Source organism: Glandiceps talaboti, chromosome 14 (assembly GCF_964340395.1).
Source record: "Glandiceps talaboti chromosome 14, keGlaTala1.1, whole genome shotgun sequence".
In the NCBI taxonomy this organism is placed as follows: domain Eukaryota; kingdom Metazoa; phylum Hemichordata; class Enteropneusta; family Spengelidae; genus Glandiceps; species Glandiceps talaboti.
The window spans coordinates 10,310,612-10,328,662 of NC_135562.1; the positions used below are offsets into that span (position 1 = coordinate 10,310,612).

The 18,051-nt window shown below is 36.8% G+C and overlaps 2 protein-coding genes across 2 annotated transcripts; one reads left to right on the plus strand and one right to left on the minus strand.

The window, feature by feature from the left end:
• Positions 1 to 1,243: 1,243 nt before the first annotated feature.
• On the minus strand, positions 1,244 to 10,553 carry LOC144445181 (EARP and GARP complex-interacting protein 1-like). The gene is made up of 10 exons (XM_078134724.1): positions 10,476 to 10,553; positions 9,071 to 9,154; positions 7,926 to 8,058; positions 6,699 to 6,846; positions 6,368 to 6,467; positions 5,918 to 6,054; positions 5,500 to 5,667; positions 4,706 to 4,861; positions 2,894 to 3,101; positions 1,244 to 1,435 (listed from the first exon to the last, which is right to left on the minus strand). The coding sequence occupies exons 1-9, from the start codon at positions 10,515 to 10,517 to the stop codon at positions 2,927 to 2,929; spliced, it is 1,143 nt and encodes a 380-aa protein (XP_077990850.1). The 5' UTR covers positions 10,518 to 10,553; the 3' UTR covers positions 1,244 to 1,435; positions 2,894 to 2,926.
• A 310-nt stretch (positions 10,554 to 10,863) lies between these two features.
• LOC144445236 (trafficking protein particle complex subunit 12-like) lies at positions 10,864 to 17,808 on the plus strand. Its single transcript, XM_078134779.1, has 9 exons — positions 10,864 to 11,743; positions 11,930 to 12,267; positions 12,877 to 12,993; positions 13,330 to 13,443; positions 14,082 to 14,220; positions 14,771 to 14,883; positions 15,462 to 15,534; positions 16,562 to 16,635; positions 17,614 to 17,808. Exons 1-9 carry the CDS (start codon positions 10,864 to 10,866, stop codon positions 17,806 to 17,808), a joined length of 2,043 nt encoding a protein of 680 aa, XP_077990905.1.
• The last annotated feature ends 243 nt before the right edge of the window (positions 17,809 to 18,051 follow it).

An 18,051-nucleotide genomic window follows, 5' to 3' on the forward strand; every position in this document is an offset into this window, starting at 1 on the left:
TCTACTCTCATTGGTTGATGACATATATAACACCTGTTCAGTGGCTATTACGAGCAAGTCTACTAATTAACATGTAACTGTGATTGGTTCACTCAATATAAATTGTCTCTTAGTGACCTTTACTGTCTTGCAGACTTTATAACTTTTGACCTTATTCTGAGAGACTCAGTGCAATGACATAGAGTTACTTCAAACCAAGGGTTAAACAATATTATTGGCTGAATGCTATGGACATATTATAACTGAATACACCTATGTGAAATGTACCTACAGAAGATTCCATTCATAGGTATCAAATAAAAGATGAACTTACTACAACTAGTAACACTGAAGTAAAGTGCTTTCTATATGTGCTACTCTCATTTATACATACACCCTCCAGCAATGTTGATGGAGGGTGTTATGGTTTATAGCATTCACATATCAAGTGTAATATTATACTGTTTCAATTGGTTTATTTACAAGCCTAGCATATGGCCTTTCTAATGTGATCAATTAGCAAATGAAACTGTATACTTTTACACTTGATATGGATGCTATAAACGACTGGTACATACAGAAAATGCTTTACTTTGGTGTTATGGGCTGTAATATGGATGAAATTAAACAATGCTGAGGATCACTGCCCATACACTTGCATACAGGCTATTTTGTCTAGGATTTCCACTACACGTCATGAAAAAATAAAATCTTTCGAGACAATGATCGTTAGAATGTGTACACTGATGCATTTCCAGGTTCATCTTTGTTTTTAAAGGTGAATGCCACACCAGGAAATAGTCATTTTCATCAACTATGGGTTTCTTGAGAGTCATTTCATGATTTTACATCACCTACAATTACTTGCGATTTCAGAGAAACATTAAGTTGATCTTGTGCCTTTATAGGGTATCTTTGCTGTGGGCCAATGAATCATGGGAGTCAGTAGAAATAATATATTCATGGTGGAACAATGAATAATCATGACTCCTAAGTGCCTATTCCCTTCAGGTAAAACATCTCTTATTGTTTATGAAAATGTCTTTATTTCCAGGAGTGGAGTTCCCCTTTAACATTTTCCTCAAAAATGACCATTTTTTCCTGGTTATGGAGTTGTCGTGTTGCTGCCTAAATAAGCACCAATGTCAAGCACAGACATAGCTTGGACTCATCACAATAAAGACATTTTAATAAGGATCACATGATCCTGTTTAAAAGTCACATGATATGACATCATTTAATCATGTGATGGCACAACCCTGTATACTCTATAGTCATGTCCATGTATATTGTAATTGGAATGTCCATAGACCATATGTCTATACATGTATCACAGTTTCACTTGGTCAAATGCAATGAAAACTTGGCAAGTTTCTTGCACAGGCAGAGGAAGCTTTCATCAGAAGACGTAAAGTGACAGAATGGATGCCTGGAATGACACAAGGAAATATTGCACCTGAAAAGAGATCAAAAGACAATATAATGATAATAAATTATTGGAAATGTACAATTTAATAAACCAATTGGTACAGGGTGTCTTTAATTAAGGGATATTTTATCATGCACAAGCCAAGTTATTGTCTTTGAACAGAAAATATGGATTATATACCCTGGTTGTTCTATGTCATGTCAACCTGTCTATGTCACTGGTTCTGCGGTGGTCAAAATATGAGTCAAAACACTCTAAATTGTCGTAATTTTCCCCAAATTTTTCATAAATTATGCTTGTGGTATAATTATATCATTCCCCAATATATTTCTTCATTCAGTTGGAAAATACTCATGGTTTGTCACTACGAGTCACTGTCAAGGCCTCTTAGCCTACTTCACTTGTATTTTCCATAGCTGAATGATGAAAAAATATTGGGGTAAAATATGTAAAAATATCACTGATGGCATTGTCATATAATCATTTGAACTGAAGTTATTCCATTTTGTGAGAAAAACAGGAAATCAGTAAAAGAGTCAATTGTGATCCTTTGGTTGTAGGGTTTGTTGTTCAAAATCTAGTCAATGCAGTCTGTCATTCATTTAGCTTTAATCATTATTTCGTCTTCATACTATGTATAAAGAGTGATATTTATTCATCAAAAAAACTTTTCTACAGCAATTTAGACGATAAACAAAGACCATCTCAGAGTAAAATTCTTCAAATCATACAAACTAACACAGCTATTAGACAATCTGTATTGTACCCAAATTAGCAAAATTTGAAAAAAGCATGTACACAGACAAGGCTTAGTAGTGTATTCATACAGTGATATGTCAATATCCTATTAAAAGCTGTGAATATAAAGAGTCCATCCATGCAAAGCATCGACCATGGAAAATCCACTCAACTCACTATGCACAAACTACTAATCAGCTAATTGTGCTCTTGTATGGTTCCTCTTTTTTGCTACTGTAAGTGAACTTTATAAGTTTTACAAGAATTCATTCTCTGAAAATCCCCTGAGAAGAATGATCCCTTGTTATCCTCATTAAAGATAACACTAACGCAATGATCTAGGATTGAAACATAACCACCTTCAGATTATGATTAATATCTACGTGTGAAAAGCTGTCGGGTGGTAGAGCTACAGAAAAACTTGGCCCAGAACAAGAGAATGATCCCATCCATATTCAGATAACGATAATGCAATGACCTAGGATTGAAACATAGCCCTTTAAAGACCACCTTCAGATTAGGATTAATATCTACATGTGAAAAGCTGTCGGGTGGTAGAGCTACAGAAAAACTTGGCTCAGAACAAAATAATGATCCCATGTTATCCTCATTAGGATAACACTAACGCAATGACCTGGGATTAAAACATAGACCTTTAAGAAAAACACTGGAAAGTCTACAAGTTTTACACATCCCCCCTCTCTATGTTACAATGGTTCTACACCTTTATTAAACACATGGCCTTACCTGCCCACTTTTCCATTAATTACTACTCCGTCCTTATAACAATATTTTGTATTTCTCAGCCCTTGGTACATGGTTGATGACCAGTCTGCCGTCATAGCTAAGAGAAGCAAAAACCCATGGATCAACTGTTGACCATTCTACGGCATATACACTGTCTTCATGTTCTTCATATGTAGCTATTACACCATCCTCTTTAGGTTCAGTAGATCTGAAAACATACAAATATACAAATAGTCATTGTACCTTAAAGGCCAACGTTTCAATCCTAGGTTCTCTCATTAGGGTTATCTTATCAGTGGAGTTATGAGTTACATAGGATTATTCTTTTGTTCTGGACCAACTTCTGCCAAACAACTGTTTTCCACACCTACTGTTTAATCCTTTTTCTAAGTGCCTCTTTAGAACAATGGACCTACATCTTGAAGGCTTATAAATTACAGGTTTACACTATGTATCAGTGGTGAAAGGTGAGAGAAAGGGGCTTCACACAGCAAAATATAATCCGCTCTAAATCATCAAAAATAGTTCGTATAATTGTGATTTTTTTGGGTGTTTTTTTTACCATATATGTGAACACAGTACCAGTAATCATGAAGGTGCAACAAAGATATACCATATGACTTCTTACCATCCTTGCTTACCTTCACTTAATTTCTCCAGTAGTCATGGGTGGAGGAGATAGGTGAAGGGAGTAGGAGGGGGTGGTGGCGAGAATAAATGAGGAATTTCATAAAAATGGTGTACTCTGACAAGACAATCTTTCATATGTCTCGTTCACCTGTAATCTTGGGTTATGGGGTTGGATATGAGCTGTACATGTATAACAGAGGGTTGGGTTGGGTTAGAGGACTTTAAAACGGTAGTATCAGTCATTTACAGGATGGATGGGATGGGGTGATGAGGAGAGGGAGTTAGTCACTCTTACCTTTGTCATGTGTGTCTAGTACTCCAGTAATCATGGGTGGGGATGGGATGATGGGGGAGGGGGGGGGGGAGGGCAGGGTAGTCATGCTTACCTTCATCTAGTACTCCAGTAATCATGGGTGGGGATGGGGTGATGGGTTTTGGGTGGGGATGGGGAGGGGGCAGGGTAGTCATGCTTACCTTTGTCTAGTACTCCAGTAATCATGGGTGGGGATGGGGTGATGGTTTTGGGTGGGGGTGGGGAGGGGGCAGGGTAGTCATGCTTACCTTCATCTAGTACTCCAGTAATCATGGGTGGGGATGGGGTGATGGGTTTTGGGTGGGGGTGGGGAGGGGGGAGGGTAGTCATGCTTACCTTCGTCTAGTACCCCAGTAATCATGGGTGGGGGATGGGGTGATGGTTTTGGGTGGGGGTGGGGAGGGGGGCAGGGTAGTCATGCTTACCTTCGTCTAGTACTCCAGTAATCATGGGTTGAGATAGAAGCAAAAGAAACACTAGTAAGATGAGACATGAAGAGTACAGAGGAATAGAACAACAAACAAATAAACAAGACATAATCTGTTGGCTCTAATTCTAGTAAACATCAGCAGAGACAGAGATGGAACACAGACACCTGCACAAATTACAGTACAACAATTGAGAAGTATACAACACACACATCGGAGGCACACAGAGTGAATAACACTCAGTAATCTTAGGCTACAGGTACACAAAGATGAACAAGAATATTTACAGAACATACGTACAAACAAACAGACAAACAAGCAAACAAACAAACAAACAAACAAACAACTGCACACATTGCTTTTGCCTGACAGATGGATATCACAGGAAAACAGTATGAGTGATGGTATACTGACAAATAGAGAAATCGTAATGAGAATTACCTATCTAATTCATTATCTTCATTATCACTGATATTATCTTGATAATTGAATGGTTCCGATGATAATGAGATAATGTTTGATAATACAACACGACTGTCACTACTGGAACTCAATACTAACTGGTCATGGAAGTGATTATAACGTACACTCCAAACCCTGTAAAGGAAAGGAAACATGATAGATCAACACAATACTATTTTTCCCAGACCCCCTGGGCAGTGGCAACCCTAGTCTGGATGCCAATGTGGTTTCTAACTAAACCACGTCTAGTCAAAGTCCCTCAATCAGCACAAAAAGTTGTTCATCCAATCAGTGAACCCCAACTGTTATAGTGATGTAAACAGTGTATAAGTAGCATCCTGAGCTGACAAATGTACCATATTTGGACATTACATAACTGCCCCAATAAACACTAACTTTATGAGGGACTGTGTTATTGGTTAGAATTTTGTGATTGATTAACAAAAACATGATGTTAATGACTGTGTGGGTGCACGGGTGTGGATGAATTTTAAATTGCATCTCACGCATCTCAGGACTTCTAGTGTAACGACTTTGACTATACTGTGAGCAGAGGTGTAAATGGTAACGATACTGTACAGGAATTAGACTATGGTAACGCCAATGACAAGTGTCTGGGTAACTGCGAATATGAAAAATCTGGAATCTGTTTCTCAAATTTGTTTGAATATCTCTGAATTGAATCTTGTATTCGTAACTACGGATCAGAGGCCATGAATATTCATTCTCATAAATTACATTATGTTAATTCACAGACGATGTATTGTACATACCAGTGGGAATGATGGGCTAACACTTTGAGATGTTCTCTAGGGTTTCTAATGTCCCAGAATTTAATTTTACAGTCATCTCCACAGCTGACAAGATAGTATTGTTTATTAGGGTTGAACTCCAGGTCTCGGACTAGCTGTCCATGGGCATTGTCTATACAGTAAACTTGACTGTAATAAAAACATGAAGAATTGTAAGTGTTGTAAAATAAAAACATGATGAACTAACATACTGTATGATGATGTCACATTCAGTCCCAATCTGCTAGTATGCCCTCTAGTGGCAGTGAGTGAACAATGATAGAGCTTCTACTCCAAAGGTTTTGTGGATGCTTTATATTTGCAGTTGTGTGAAAGTTGTTAAAAATCAATTTCCCAAACATGTGATTTGCTAAGATATCTTATCTGACCTTACACTTACTTCATTGATCTGAGATCCCAACCTCTAATGGTAGTATCATTGGCTGTAGCAATCTGTGAACAATTATGATGTGGATTCCATGTTCCAGATGTTAGTTTGGGTTGACCTTTGCCCTCTAGGACTGCTGAACTGCTTGCCTGTACAGTTAAATGAATACAGGAGAGGAAATGTGAGAATGTCACAGCAAGTACAATGCAGAGACAAAAGATAGAAACAGTTTAAAATAGTTCTTATTTTGGTAATGTATCATCTCATGTCATGTCATGTCATGTCATGTTATGTTATGTCAGGTCATGTCGTGTCATGTCATCTCATCTCATCACACTCATCTCATCTCATTTCATCTCATAGATAGCATAGATACAGACATACAAAGTTATTTGTGCATTGCATGGTAGAAAGAAAGTAAATCTGATAATGATAAAATACAACTAAATGTTACTGTCTTACCTTTGCATCTTTACAATTTTCTGTAATATCCCATAATACTATATGGTTATCAGTCAGTGAAATTAACTTGTTACCATCACCTTGAGGTTCCCATAGTAACCTACAAAACAAAACAAATCAAAATTAAAAATGAATGCATATGAGCTCAAATAGTGATTTACATGTAATACTACTACAAATACTTCTATGTTGTGGAGTTTCATTGCAGTATTATACCTATTGAATATTTCCTTGCCCTTTGCAAGTGTAGTAACTTTGTACAGGTATGCAATGTAAGTGTTAGTGTACAAAAATTTGAATGATTGCTAACTACAGATGAAACAATGCTTACTTTACTATGTTGCCATAGTTACTGTTGTCGAGGTGATTCAGTAATTCTAGTGACTGTACGGAGCTCTGTTCTTCATTGTGTTGTACATTTTCAAAATCTGTTGGTATCCTCCATAGTGAGGCATTCATCTCTGCTTTGGAGTCAGACACTGTAAGAATATATGATGATCGTAAGGTGATTAAAATAGCGCCCTCTCCAGGTCAACTGGGGTACATTCAATTAGTAGCGTCATCATCTATCGATCAAAATCATTTTCAAAACTTTTGAACATGAAAATTTCCAATCACAATCACGATTGAAAGGAGAGATGTTTTGAGAGTGGCATGCATGAAGCAGCTCCTATACATAAAAAGGAACCAGCTAGAACAGAGATGGAGGACCATACCAACTACCTGGGATCTACAATCATCTCTTGTAGCTGCAACGATGTCACATTCAGTCCCGATCCACTACTACGCCCTCTAGAGGCAATGGCTGAACAAGACTGGTGGTTCTAGTCAAAAGCTTTTAGAAACGCTTTCATATTTGCAGTTGTGTAAATTGGTTAACATTAAAAACTATTTTCAGAAAAATTATGATTGCTAATCACAGTATTAAATCATGCCTTGAACCATGATTGATGTGCTTACAGATGGCGAAAAGCATAATATTACTATGGGGATCATGCATATGACAGGAGCAAGTTAGAATTGGCGGAAACCGTGACGTAAATAAATTGTGAATAGTCAGACTGGTAATTTGTTATCATTACAATGATTTTGATGATGTAAATGACTGTGCCACTAGTAATTCATGAACAGTATAGCAACCACGATACTCCCCAAGGTCTAATGTTACTAAGATAGACACAAACTAAAACTACTCTGGCAATCAAGGTCTACGGTTTAATACTAAGATAGAAACAAACTAAAACTATTGTTGTTTGACATGGTAGATTACACAAGTGGGTGATAACAGTGTCTCTGTGGGAGCCTAATCACCCTGCAATCAAACGAGCATAAACACTGGAAGTCCCAAAATGTACTTGACTCTACAAGATCATGCCATGGAACAAAGTCATCAGAATCATCACTCTACAGAGTACAAATACAAACCAACAACCATTCAATAGCTTGTATCAACATGTCGAAACAACAGTTTTAGTTTGTATCTGTCTCAATAAACAGAGACCTCTGTTGCCAGAGTAGATTGTCTATTTTGAAGAAAGTTGTGAACTGAAATACTTACTTTTATTATAACATGTTGCTATGACATTTTTATCTGCTGGACTGCAACTAATATTCCATATTTCACCATCTTTATGTGTATACATACATTTATTGATAACATTACTTTCATCATCAAAATCTATCTGATGAATCTGTTGATAAAATAAGATAGGATAACACTTTATCAGTCCAGGTGGGAAAATTGAGAAGCTCGCAACAAAAACAGAACAAATCAATATCACAAATACAATATATAAAGTATGCAGAGCAACAAAAATAAGAGTGATAATAAAAATGCATTAACATGCACCAAACTGTAGATTTACAAAGATAAGCTGAAAGCAGCAGACAGTTGGTGTTGTAGATACATAAACAATAAAGAGATATGTAAATTAATGATGCAAAGATACTTATTAAATATGCAATAAAGTGAGTAGAATTGCCCAAGGATTTAGCAGTTACATTGGTTCAAACTGATTGGCACTGGTTCAAACCAGTTGAAACTGGTTCAAACTGGTTTGTAAAATCAATGTGGCAAAGATACCTATGCAATATACAACTGTAAGGATGAATGCAGAATAAAGTTAGTAGAATTGCCCAAGGATTTAGTAGTTACATTGGTTCAGACTGGTTTAGACTGGTTCAAACTGATTGAAAATGGTTCAAACTGGTTTGTAAAATCAATGCGGCAAAGATACCTATGCAATATACAACTGTAAGGATGAATGCAGAATAAAGTTAGTAGAATTGCCCAAGGATTTAGTAGTTACATTGGTTCAGACTGGTTTAGACTGGTTCAAACTGATTGAAACTGGTTCAAACTGGTTTGTAAAATCAATGCGGCAAAAATACCCACGCAATATACAACTGTATTAAAGGATGAATGCAGAATGAAGTCTAAATAGAATTGCCCAAGAATCTAGCAGCTACATTGTGAAACTGGTTTGTAGACTTGGGAGAATAAAGAACAGTAGATTGCACAACAGATACATAATGTTTATGTATTCAAGTTTCATTTTACTTTTAAGGATGGTCAGCACAGTAGACGTGAAATACAGTAAATAATGTTTATCAACCCTTCCTTCTGCTTGATTATATTTAATCAGCTTGGAATGTTTTCAAGCTGGTAATATACCAGAGTATGTCTAGACCAGTAATACTTACCTGATTATCAAATTTCAGAGACTGTGTGCCAACAAAGAATCGGATATTTTCTGTTTCAGCAGTGTGAGCAGTCAGAGATCTAGCCTAGAATTGTAATAAATATTATGTAAATCAATAGAGTAAAATAACACAATATTACCAATGTGAATATTTAACATGAACCTCTTGATCTAGTAGTCCAAAAACATTCATTCTTGTATCATTGAACAAATTGGACTTGATGTCTTAAGAGGGCTGACAGCTTTGGAGAAAAAACATTGAAAAGTAAATTGGTGAGATCACATACATTTTTATCATCAAAAGCTGTTTATCAAAATATTGAGTAGATTCTGCTGTAGTCTAGTTCCTATACAGTATCATTACCAATAAATGTTCATTATGGTTTACCACAGTTGGCATTCAGACTATCCTGATGATGCCAATGAGATGTTGGTGAATATTTGTGATCATGCTCAAAAAATGCTAGTCTAGAATTATAAACTGGTACAGTATTACGTATTAAAAACTGCATTACTAATACCAGTCTAGTCAAGACGGTTGTGCAAACACATATATCTGTGCTCCCCCCAACCGTGTTCATATAAACACGATGACGTTGTTGCGTACACATGTGATTTTAGTTTAAACAGACTGGAAGTGGAGTCCTGGTTGGACATTTGCATATCAGTGCAGTCCTTTGACGACAGCCTGTCAGTTTGTTATGGATTACTACTGACATGTACCCTTTGCACTTCGTTCACTACAGGGGAGCACCACAATTTAACACCTTTCGTAACTGTCTTGACTAGACTTGTATTAGTAATGAAGTTTTTAATACATAATACCGTACCTGTTTAGAATTCTAGACTAAAAAATTGCTGACACTTGTGATTTGCAATACAGGTTTATGTATTATGGCCAACACACTGAGACATGTGATTTTATATATGCACACACACACACACACACACACACACACACACACACACACACACACACACACACTCATATACTAGTATATATTATGTCTACGGTATTTATGCACATACATATATGTCTGTGGATAGGAGAATAAATAGATAGACAGATACTTGCTGCATGCACATGCACCAGCACTGTTCAATTAAATTAAAATTATGGGTTATGTTTTGAAGTCATTGCAGACTAGTAGAATAATATCACTTTATTGTTTACAGTAAAATTCACAAAATAAATCAATATTTGAGTAAAATATATATATAGTAACGCAGTTCCGAAATATAATGGAAATTACATGGAAATATAATCTACAATATAGATTCTATATTTGATATTTTAGTAGTAGCAATTTTAGCTTTTTGTACACGATACAAACCCTGGTCCTGTTTAGCCCTTTTCGAATGGCGAGTGAACAAACAGATTTCAGTCATGCTAGTTATAACATTACCTGGAACTCCAGTCCATAAATTACTGGAGCGTCGTCTTCCATTTTAGGTTGTTTGTTGTGGTCGTGAGTAAAGTCTGTGAAACGGTGAAGATGGCTAGCCTTGGAGCTCAAGCTGAGAGAGAAGCAGACGAGGGTCGGAAGCAGGTCAGGTCATATGTGACGTACATCTGTTTGTTGTAAAATCAGCTGGTCTTCACTCAAAGCTCCCTAACTGTCGTAAATTTATCTTTGCGACCGTATATTACCGTAAACAGGTGACACCTACTCCATTGATTTTGATCATCGTAAGTCAGGTACGTGTCGTGGAGTTGAAAATACATAAATTACCTCTCGTGCAGAAGTTTTGATACTTTATATATTGTAAGCTGCAAAAATAGTATTTGTAGCGATGGATCAAGAGGAAATCAGTCCCAACGTGAGTGTAAATATTGAAAACAATTCGTCGCAAGTTGAAGCTGGCGGAGTGACTGAAACCATAGATGTTGCAGACGAAAGTGGTGTTATTATTGATATTGGTGAAGACGACCAGACGCATACATTAGGAGTGGCTATAGGTGATCTCAGTGCTGCAACAGGTCAGTTGAACTTAGGGGAATTTGCCGGCAGTGAAGTAGATCTGAGTGAAAGTCCAGAGCAGCAAGACAAATCCGATGTGTGTGTTGATAATAGTAGTAGGAGTGATATTTTATCTGGCGGACTTGAAACGGAAGTATCGCTAGAAGAAGATACGACCACCCCAGAAACACATGATGTAGCTGGTGATGACGACTACGGTGGACAGGACCTACAAAATGTCAACGAAGAACTGATGATGTTTTCTCCCGAGCCAAGTGATACATCACCATCAACTGAACTACTGACAGATTTACCGGAGGATGTAGATGGCGCTTGCTCAAGCAAAGACAACAAAGTAGGGGCCCTAGGGGATCTAGGGATGTCAACGTCTGAAGAATATAGTGGCCCATTAGAACAAAGTTCAGCACAGTCTGTACCTATCAATATTCAAAGTGAAACTAATATTGATGATGGTTTTGAATCACAGCTGGTTGGAAGCCCAGGAAGCAGTTTATTAGATCAAATGAAAAACTCTGATAAAACTGAGGAAGGTGGTGTCAGGAAATTCTTTGCATCAGCTGATAATGCTGGTACTGGTGACATCGCTGGAAAGAGTTTCTTTGATTCATTTACGACTGGTGGCATTGATAGCTTAGCCGATTCCACGACATCTGTGACATCACAACACAGTGGGTCAGTAACATCACAACACAGTGGTTCAGTAACGTCACAGCGTAGCGGTTCAATAACGTCACAGCGTAGCGGTTCAGTGACATCACAACGCAGTGCCAGTGGTTCGTTTTCACAAGTTGAAGGACCATCACCATCAAATAAGGATTCACAACAAAGTATTCCAACATCTCCACCAACCAGTGAAGTTGTTATAACGCAACCGAAAGTACCACCACCAACAACACCACCAATCAATGATGTCTTTACAAGTCATCCATCACTGCCAACAACTCCACCAATCAATGAAGTTTTCACAAGCCAACCACCACTTCCATCTCCACAACTTGCAGCATCTCAGCCAGCATTTATGTCGCAGAGTTCACAAGATGGGGAAGACCCGTTTGCTGCAGCCATTAAAATGAGTGACATTGATAGACGCTATGATGCATGGATTCCATCAGATACTACAAGACAAATATTGGTTGCTAAGGTTACATCAACTGGAACATTTTCACTGGATGTTAGTCAATTAACAATGCCAGGGGTGGTTGTAGAAGACCTACAGGTTAGTTACCTTGGAAACAATTTGCATTTTCACCAACGAAACATTAAACCATTAGAGAAGATGACTAAATGGTTAATTATGATGTTTCATTTTCACATGACTATTTCCTTAAGAGATTCTCCTTCCTTATTCTTCTCCAGTCTTTCATAGCAAACAAATCATTCTAAGGCCAGACTAAACATACAGATAAACAAAAAAATGATGGATTTTGGAAATGTGAACGATTAGTTATTGCACTTCTGCCCTTTCATCTATAAAGATACAAACTGGCCTACAATGTACAAATAGGAGCTAGAAGTGCTGTAGTTACACAATGTGGGATGCCTCAAATTTTTTTCATGACTACAACTGTATGTTGGCAAAAGCTTTTACTAGAGCCTTTACCCTTGTTCACATGCTGCCACTAGAGGGCGCTATACAATGTGGCAATTATTGTAATATTCATTCCAAGTTAAATTTCTCACAACTATAAATACAAAAACATAACAGCTTTTGACTTTTTCACTGACTGCCACTAGATGGGGACTATTTACCTCATGTTACATGTCAACAAAATGACACAATGTGATCGGAAGTTATTGACAGTGTCATGTAATTTTTCATTTTCAGGGAGATCCGATCAAAGAATTGGTGTATAAGTTCATGGGTGAACAAGAAAGTAATAAAAGGAATGTACTGACACATGACAATGTTAGTCAGAATGAAGAAGGTCTGCAACAACTTATTGTGAGTTTAAATCAATTTATTGATGGCGAAGATTTCTATGTACAGAATTTTGTTGTCACACCATTGATTTGTGTTAGGTAGTCTTTATGCACCATTCAGTATATTTGCTAAGGTTGGTGAACCCCAGTAACAGAAAATGAGAAAGGGGTTAAAATGGCAATGTTTCCCCATAGAGTCTACGGATTTTGTTTTGGAACCCAGGTAAAATGACGGGGGAACCCCGGTAGATTTTAACAAGTTACTGCCCTTAGCAAAAACACTGCCATTGAATACTACTACAATACAGGGCTTAAATTGCAGAATTTCTATTTATTATTCTTGTATTCTCTTCACCAGGCTGGAGGCTGTTATCGTTCAGCCATTGATCTCACTGCTAGGTTATTGGATAGATTTAACCAAGGTGTAGGAGCTGTGGGTAGACATACATTGAATACACCACTTACACTGCAGGTAAATATGAAATATATACCACAGATCTTATTTTGTGGGGAAGTACTATCATTTTTGTATGAAACCTTTTTTCCATGTAAGACTGTAATAATCAGAGCCTTATATGCATGTGCAATAATAGATATGTTGGTATTTTGGTAGGTTGGACCTTATAATACATAAACACCAAGGTTATTCTCCATTGAGTGACTTTGCAAAAATATTCCATTAACCAAGAGTTGTATTTAATAGCCTACAGTCCCTCTATCATGGCAATTTTTTTTTTTTTGTGTGTGTGTGTGTGTGTGTGTGTGTGTGTGTGTGTCTGTGTGTGTCTGTGTGTCTGTCTGTGTCTGTATGCATGTGTGTCTGTCTGTCAGTCTGTGTCTGTCTCTTGGTGTCTTGTGTCTGTCAGTGTCTATCTGTGTCTGTTTGAATGACACAGAATTATCATTACTCCCATTGCCATGATATTCTGTATGTATGTGTGTGTGTGTGTGTGTGTGTGTGTCTGTCAGTGTCTATCTGTATGTCTGTGTTTGAATGACTTACTACCCATTGCCATGGTATTCTGCTGTGACATTTATGTCTTCATGGTTGAATTCATGCACTATAGCAAAATGGACAAATAAAAATCAAGAATCTTTCTTGTTTGACAGATTTGGTTTACCAGAATAGCTTTAATGATGAAGCTGAGATTATTTGGTACAGCCGAAAAAGAAATGGAAGCGTTTGGAAATTTAGACAGACCAGATATATTTTATGAATTCTATCCCGACATGTATCCAGGCAAAAGAGGTAAAAATGATCATGTACTTAGGGGGTTGTCTGTATGATACTTACAACAAAAATAATGTAGGGACTAATGTCATGTAAGTCAGTTGGTGGATTGGTAAAGTGTGCAAATATTGCTAGAATAATCAACAAAGGGTTAGGCCCCCCCCCCATTACCTAGAGGGAGTCTTATGTGGTTAGTTTCATGTTTCCGTTTAATAAAGCTTATCTGTTGTAGGTATAAAATGTTAACATTAACACAGAAGATTCCCTAGCTTGATGGCACAACAGAAAGTAACATGTAATCACTTGACATCAACCATAATTGTTCAGATGTTTTGAAAATATCACTTTTGTTGTATTTCATTTTCAGGAAGTATATCATACTATTGAATGCAATGTACACCATTTTCAGACTTCATATGCATAGAAAATCCCATCAAATCTTTTTTGAGAATGATGGCAAGGCATTATAACTTTAATTATACAATGTTTGCAAGCACAAGGCTGTAAGATTAGACTGCTGACATGTTAAAGTAGGTAATTTAATATTACAATTTATCATTTATTTCAGGTTCCATGGTTCCATTTTCTTTCCGTGTGTTACATGCTGAACTTCCACAGTACAATGGCAAACCACAGGATACGATAGATAGATTGTATTATCTACATGCTATAACATCTAAGGTATGGTACCATTGCACAATATCATGCATACATGAATATCAACCATTTTTACTTTGCATAAAGGAAGGTTATGTTATGCTTTTGTCTGTCTGTCTGTCTGTGTATGTATGTATGTATGTATGTATGTATGTGTGTATGTATGTATGTATGTGTGTATGTATGTATGTGTGTGTCTTTGTATGTATGTATGTATGTATGTATGTATGTATGTATGTATGTATGTATGTATGTATGTATGTATGTATGTATGTATGTCTGTCTGTCTGTCTGTCTGTCTGTCTGTCTGTCTGTCTGTCTGTGGACATCAATTTTAATGAAAGTTGCTAACATCTACCTTACAATAATGGCAAAATTGACCTTACGTATGGTAGCTTAGAATTTCACATTCCAACAATCAGTGTAGGAACAATCTAATGGCTTGTTTTTTGCTCTGACACAAGGCATACAGGTTACATCTGCTCTTATAAAAACATACAATAGTTTTATCTAAATCTTATTTCTAGAAATTCTAGTTTTGATATTGCACAGCATTATTTAGTCAGTCTGTATGATTTATTTATGATGTGATTTGAATACAGATCATTAGTAACTTAGAGACTGGGTTTGCGGAAGATGGCAGTGGAATAGAAATATCAGATGACAACAGAAAAGGTAAGGAATGATGAATACTTATGTTATACCATGCACAAGCCAAGTTATTGCCTTTGAACAGAAAATATGTATTGTATACCCAGGTTGTTGTACATTACAACATCCTGTGTGTATGTCACTGGTTCTGTGGTTCTACATCACAACAACCTGTGTGTATGTCACTGGTTCTGTGGTTCTACATCACAACATCCTGTGTGTATGTCACTGGTTGTGTGGTTCTACATCACAACATCTTGTGTGTATGTCACTGGTTCTGTGGTTCTACATCACAACAACCTGTGTGTATGTCACTGGTTTTTGGTGCTCGAAATATGAGTCAAAATGTTCAAAATCGCCATTGTTTCTCCTGATTTTTCATAAATTATACTTGACAAGGTATAACTATATTGTTCCCCATATTTCTCTTCACTCAGCCAGAAAATACTCTTTAAGTTATGTGTTTTGTCATTACTCATCTAACAACTCATGGTGACAAGACCCCTTAGGTCACTTGTTATTACCTGGAGAGAATTTTTGGGAATAACATCTAATTGTCATTGTATTTGATCTCTAGCAATTGAAAACTAAAAAACTGTTACTTTTGATTGAAATCCAGTGAATGAAAATGCTGTAGAAGTTTTCCATAATGCCAAATTTAGTGTGAGCCTTCCACCATCATGAAATATATCCCTTTGTGATTGGCTGATCATGTCACCTGACACAGATTCATTAATACATGTATTCAGATCACATGATGACATCACTGATGTTATCTGACACAGTGGGTAGATTAAATCATTTTTAGACCCAGTAAGAAATTGCACCAGTTTTCTGGTTGATTGATGTTTTATGCAATTACAATATTGAAAGTGTAAGTGTAATTATCTGTGGAGAGAACATTAGTTGATGGATCATTTGAGATGGTGGATGCCCTGTATCTGAAGGACCAGGAGTGGGGTCTCGGAATATGGAATTTGATCCTAGTGTTGTGTTTTGTTTGAATAAATCCAATACTAACTTTTTAATGATATTTGTTGTTTGTTTACAGTGTCTATTAAACTGTGGAAATCAAGACTAACTCGTATTTTGTACTCCATTGGGAATTGTTTGATGCTGATGAAGGTAAGATAATTTATCACATACCCAGTATCTCTTCCTACATTGTATATAATTCTATTATTCACACAGTGGTCAGCTGGAACTTAGCAGACATTCATATGTATTAAATGCACACTGAATATTCATGACTTTATCTAAAGGTAATAAGCACTTAGGAGTCCCATAAGGCAACATTGGACCAGTATGAGGATGATAGAAGTGAAATAGAGTTTGGTAATCATGCGAAATATAAATGATACGAAATCATGCAATGACTTTCAAGACGCCAAAGTTTATGGAAATACCTTTATTTCGTGGAGTGGCATTCCCTTTAATCCAGACAAACAAGGGATGACCATGTCAGGTCTAAGCCATATTGAAAGAATTCCATGTTTAGTGATATAAGTGTTTCTGTCTCACTGCAGTGTCTCTGAATTAATCCAGACTGATAAGTCTGGCAGACCCATAATGAAAGAATCGTGTTTGCAGTGTGTCAATAGAGAGGTTTAGATGCGCATATTTACCGTGTATTCCATACGTGTTGCGTCATAGTCACGTGATTCGAAGCAACCCATGCGTTCTGTATCAGATGATGCTATGTCAAAATGGCAGTCTACACATAACTGTAAATACGTGTTAAGTTTTTGTCATTTTTCTTCTAGTAAATGTCATATTTTTTATATCAAAGTTCGGAAGCATAACTGTAAACTAATTGTTCGGTTTTTCATTTGAGTAGTTGCACAAAAAATAGCGAAAATACCGACATGTTTAAAAAACGAAGCCATGTGTTTGGCCTTCTGGATAGAAGATGCCAACGCATGCATGCATGTTCCAATGTTTTTCAAGTGAACGCGTAACTAAACACAACTTTGTATTCGTCATTATGTGTACGCCTGCACGATAATGCTTCCGTACGTATACGCGTTTTAACATGCATCTAAACCTCTCTATTATTTATTATCAATGACTCATAATCTGAGTATTTGAACTTTGACCTTCCAGGATTATAACCAAGCCAGTCTTGTGTTTAAGAACGTAGCAGAAAGTGAGATAGATAATGCCGTCAATTTATGGAGTGGTATCGGTAGATTACATCTACAACTGGGTGATCTACTGTCAGCTGATGAATGTTTTAAGAAAGTAGAATCATTGGCCAAGACGGATAAAGAGAAGTCTCAAGCATTTATGAATAAGTAAGTTCATGCATAGTCTATCTGCTAGACCTCGGATGTTCTTCCGATAGAATATGACACGCGACTAAACATCGCTATCGAGGATGGAACATCCAAGGTCTAGCAAATGTCATCAGGATATAAATAACTGCCAATCAGAGAACCATATTAGCGACAAGCACAAACAGAGGACAATAGCTAATTTTTCATGCATATTCATCTTAAGGAGGGGCACGTAAAAATAACCACCAATGCATTAACTAAAATC

Coding starts and splice junctions, on each gene's coding strand:
- LOC144445181 (XM_078134724.1), bottom strand. CDS start 10,517: ATGGAAGACGACGCTCCAGTAATTTATGGACTGGAGTTCCAG. Junction 6,468..6,698: donor AACTATGGCAACATAGTAAA/GTAAGCATTGTT, acceptor TTTGTTTTGTAG/GTTACTATGGGAACCTCAAG. Junction 6,055..6,367: donor AAAATTGTAAAGATGCAAAG/GTAAGACAGTAA, acceptor TTAACTGTACAG/GCAAGCAGTTCAGCAGTCCT.
- LOC144445236 (XM_078134779.1), top strand. CDS start 10,864: ATGGATCAAGAGGAAATCAGTCCCAACGTGAGTGTAAATATTGAAAAC. Junction 12,994..13,329: donor AAGGTCTGCAACAACTTATT/GTGAGTTTAAAT, acceptor TCTCTTCACCAG/GCTGGAGGCTGTTATCGTTC. Junction 14,221..14,770: donor CATGTATCCAGGCAAAAGAG/GTAAAAATGATC, acceptor CATTTATTTCAG/GTTCCATGGTTCCATTTTCT.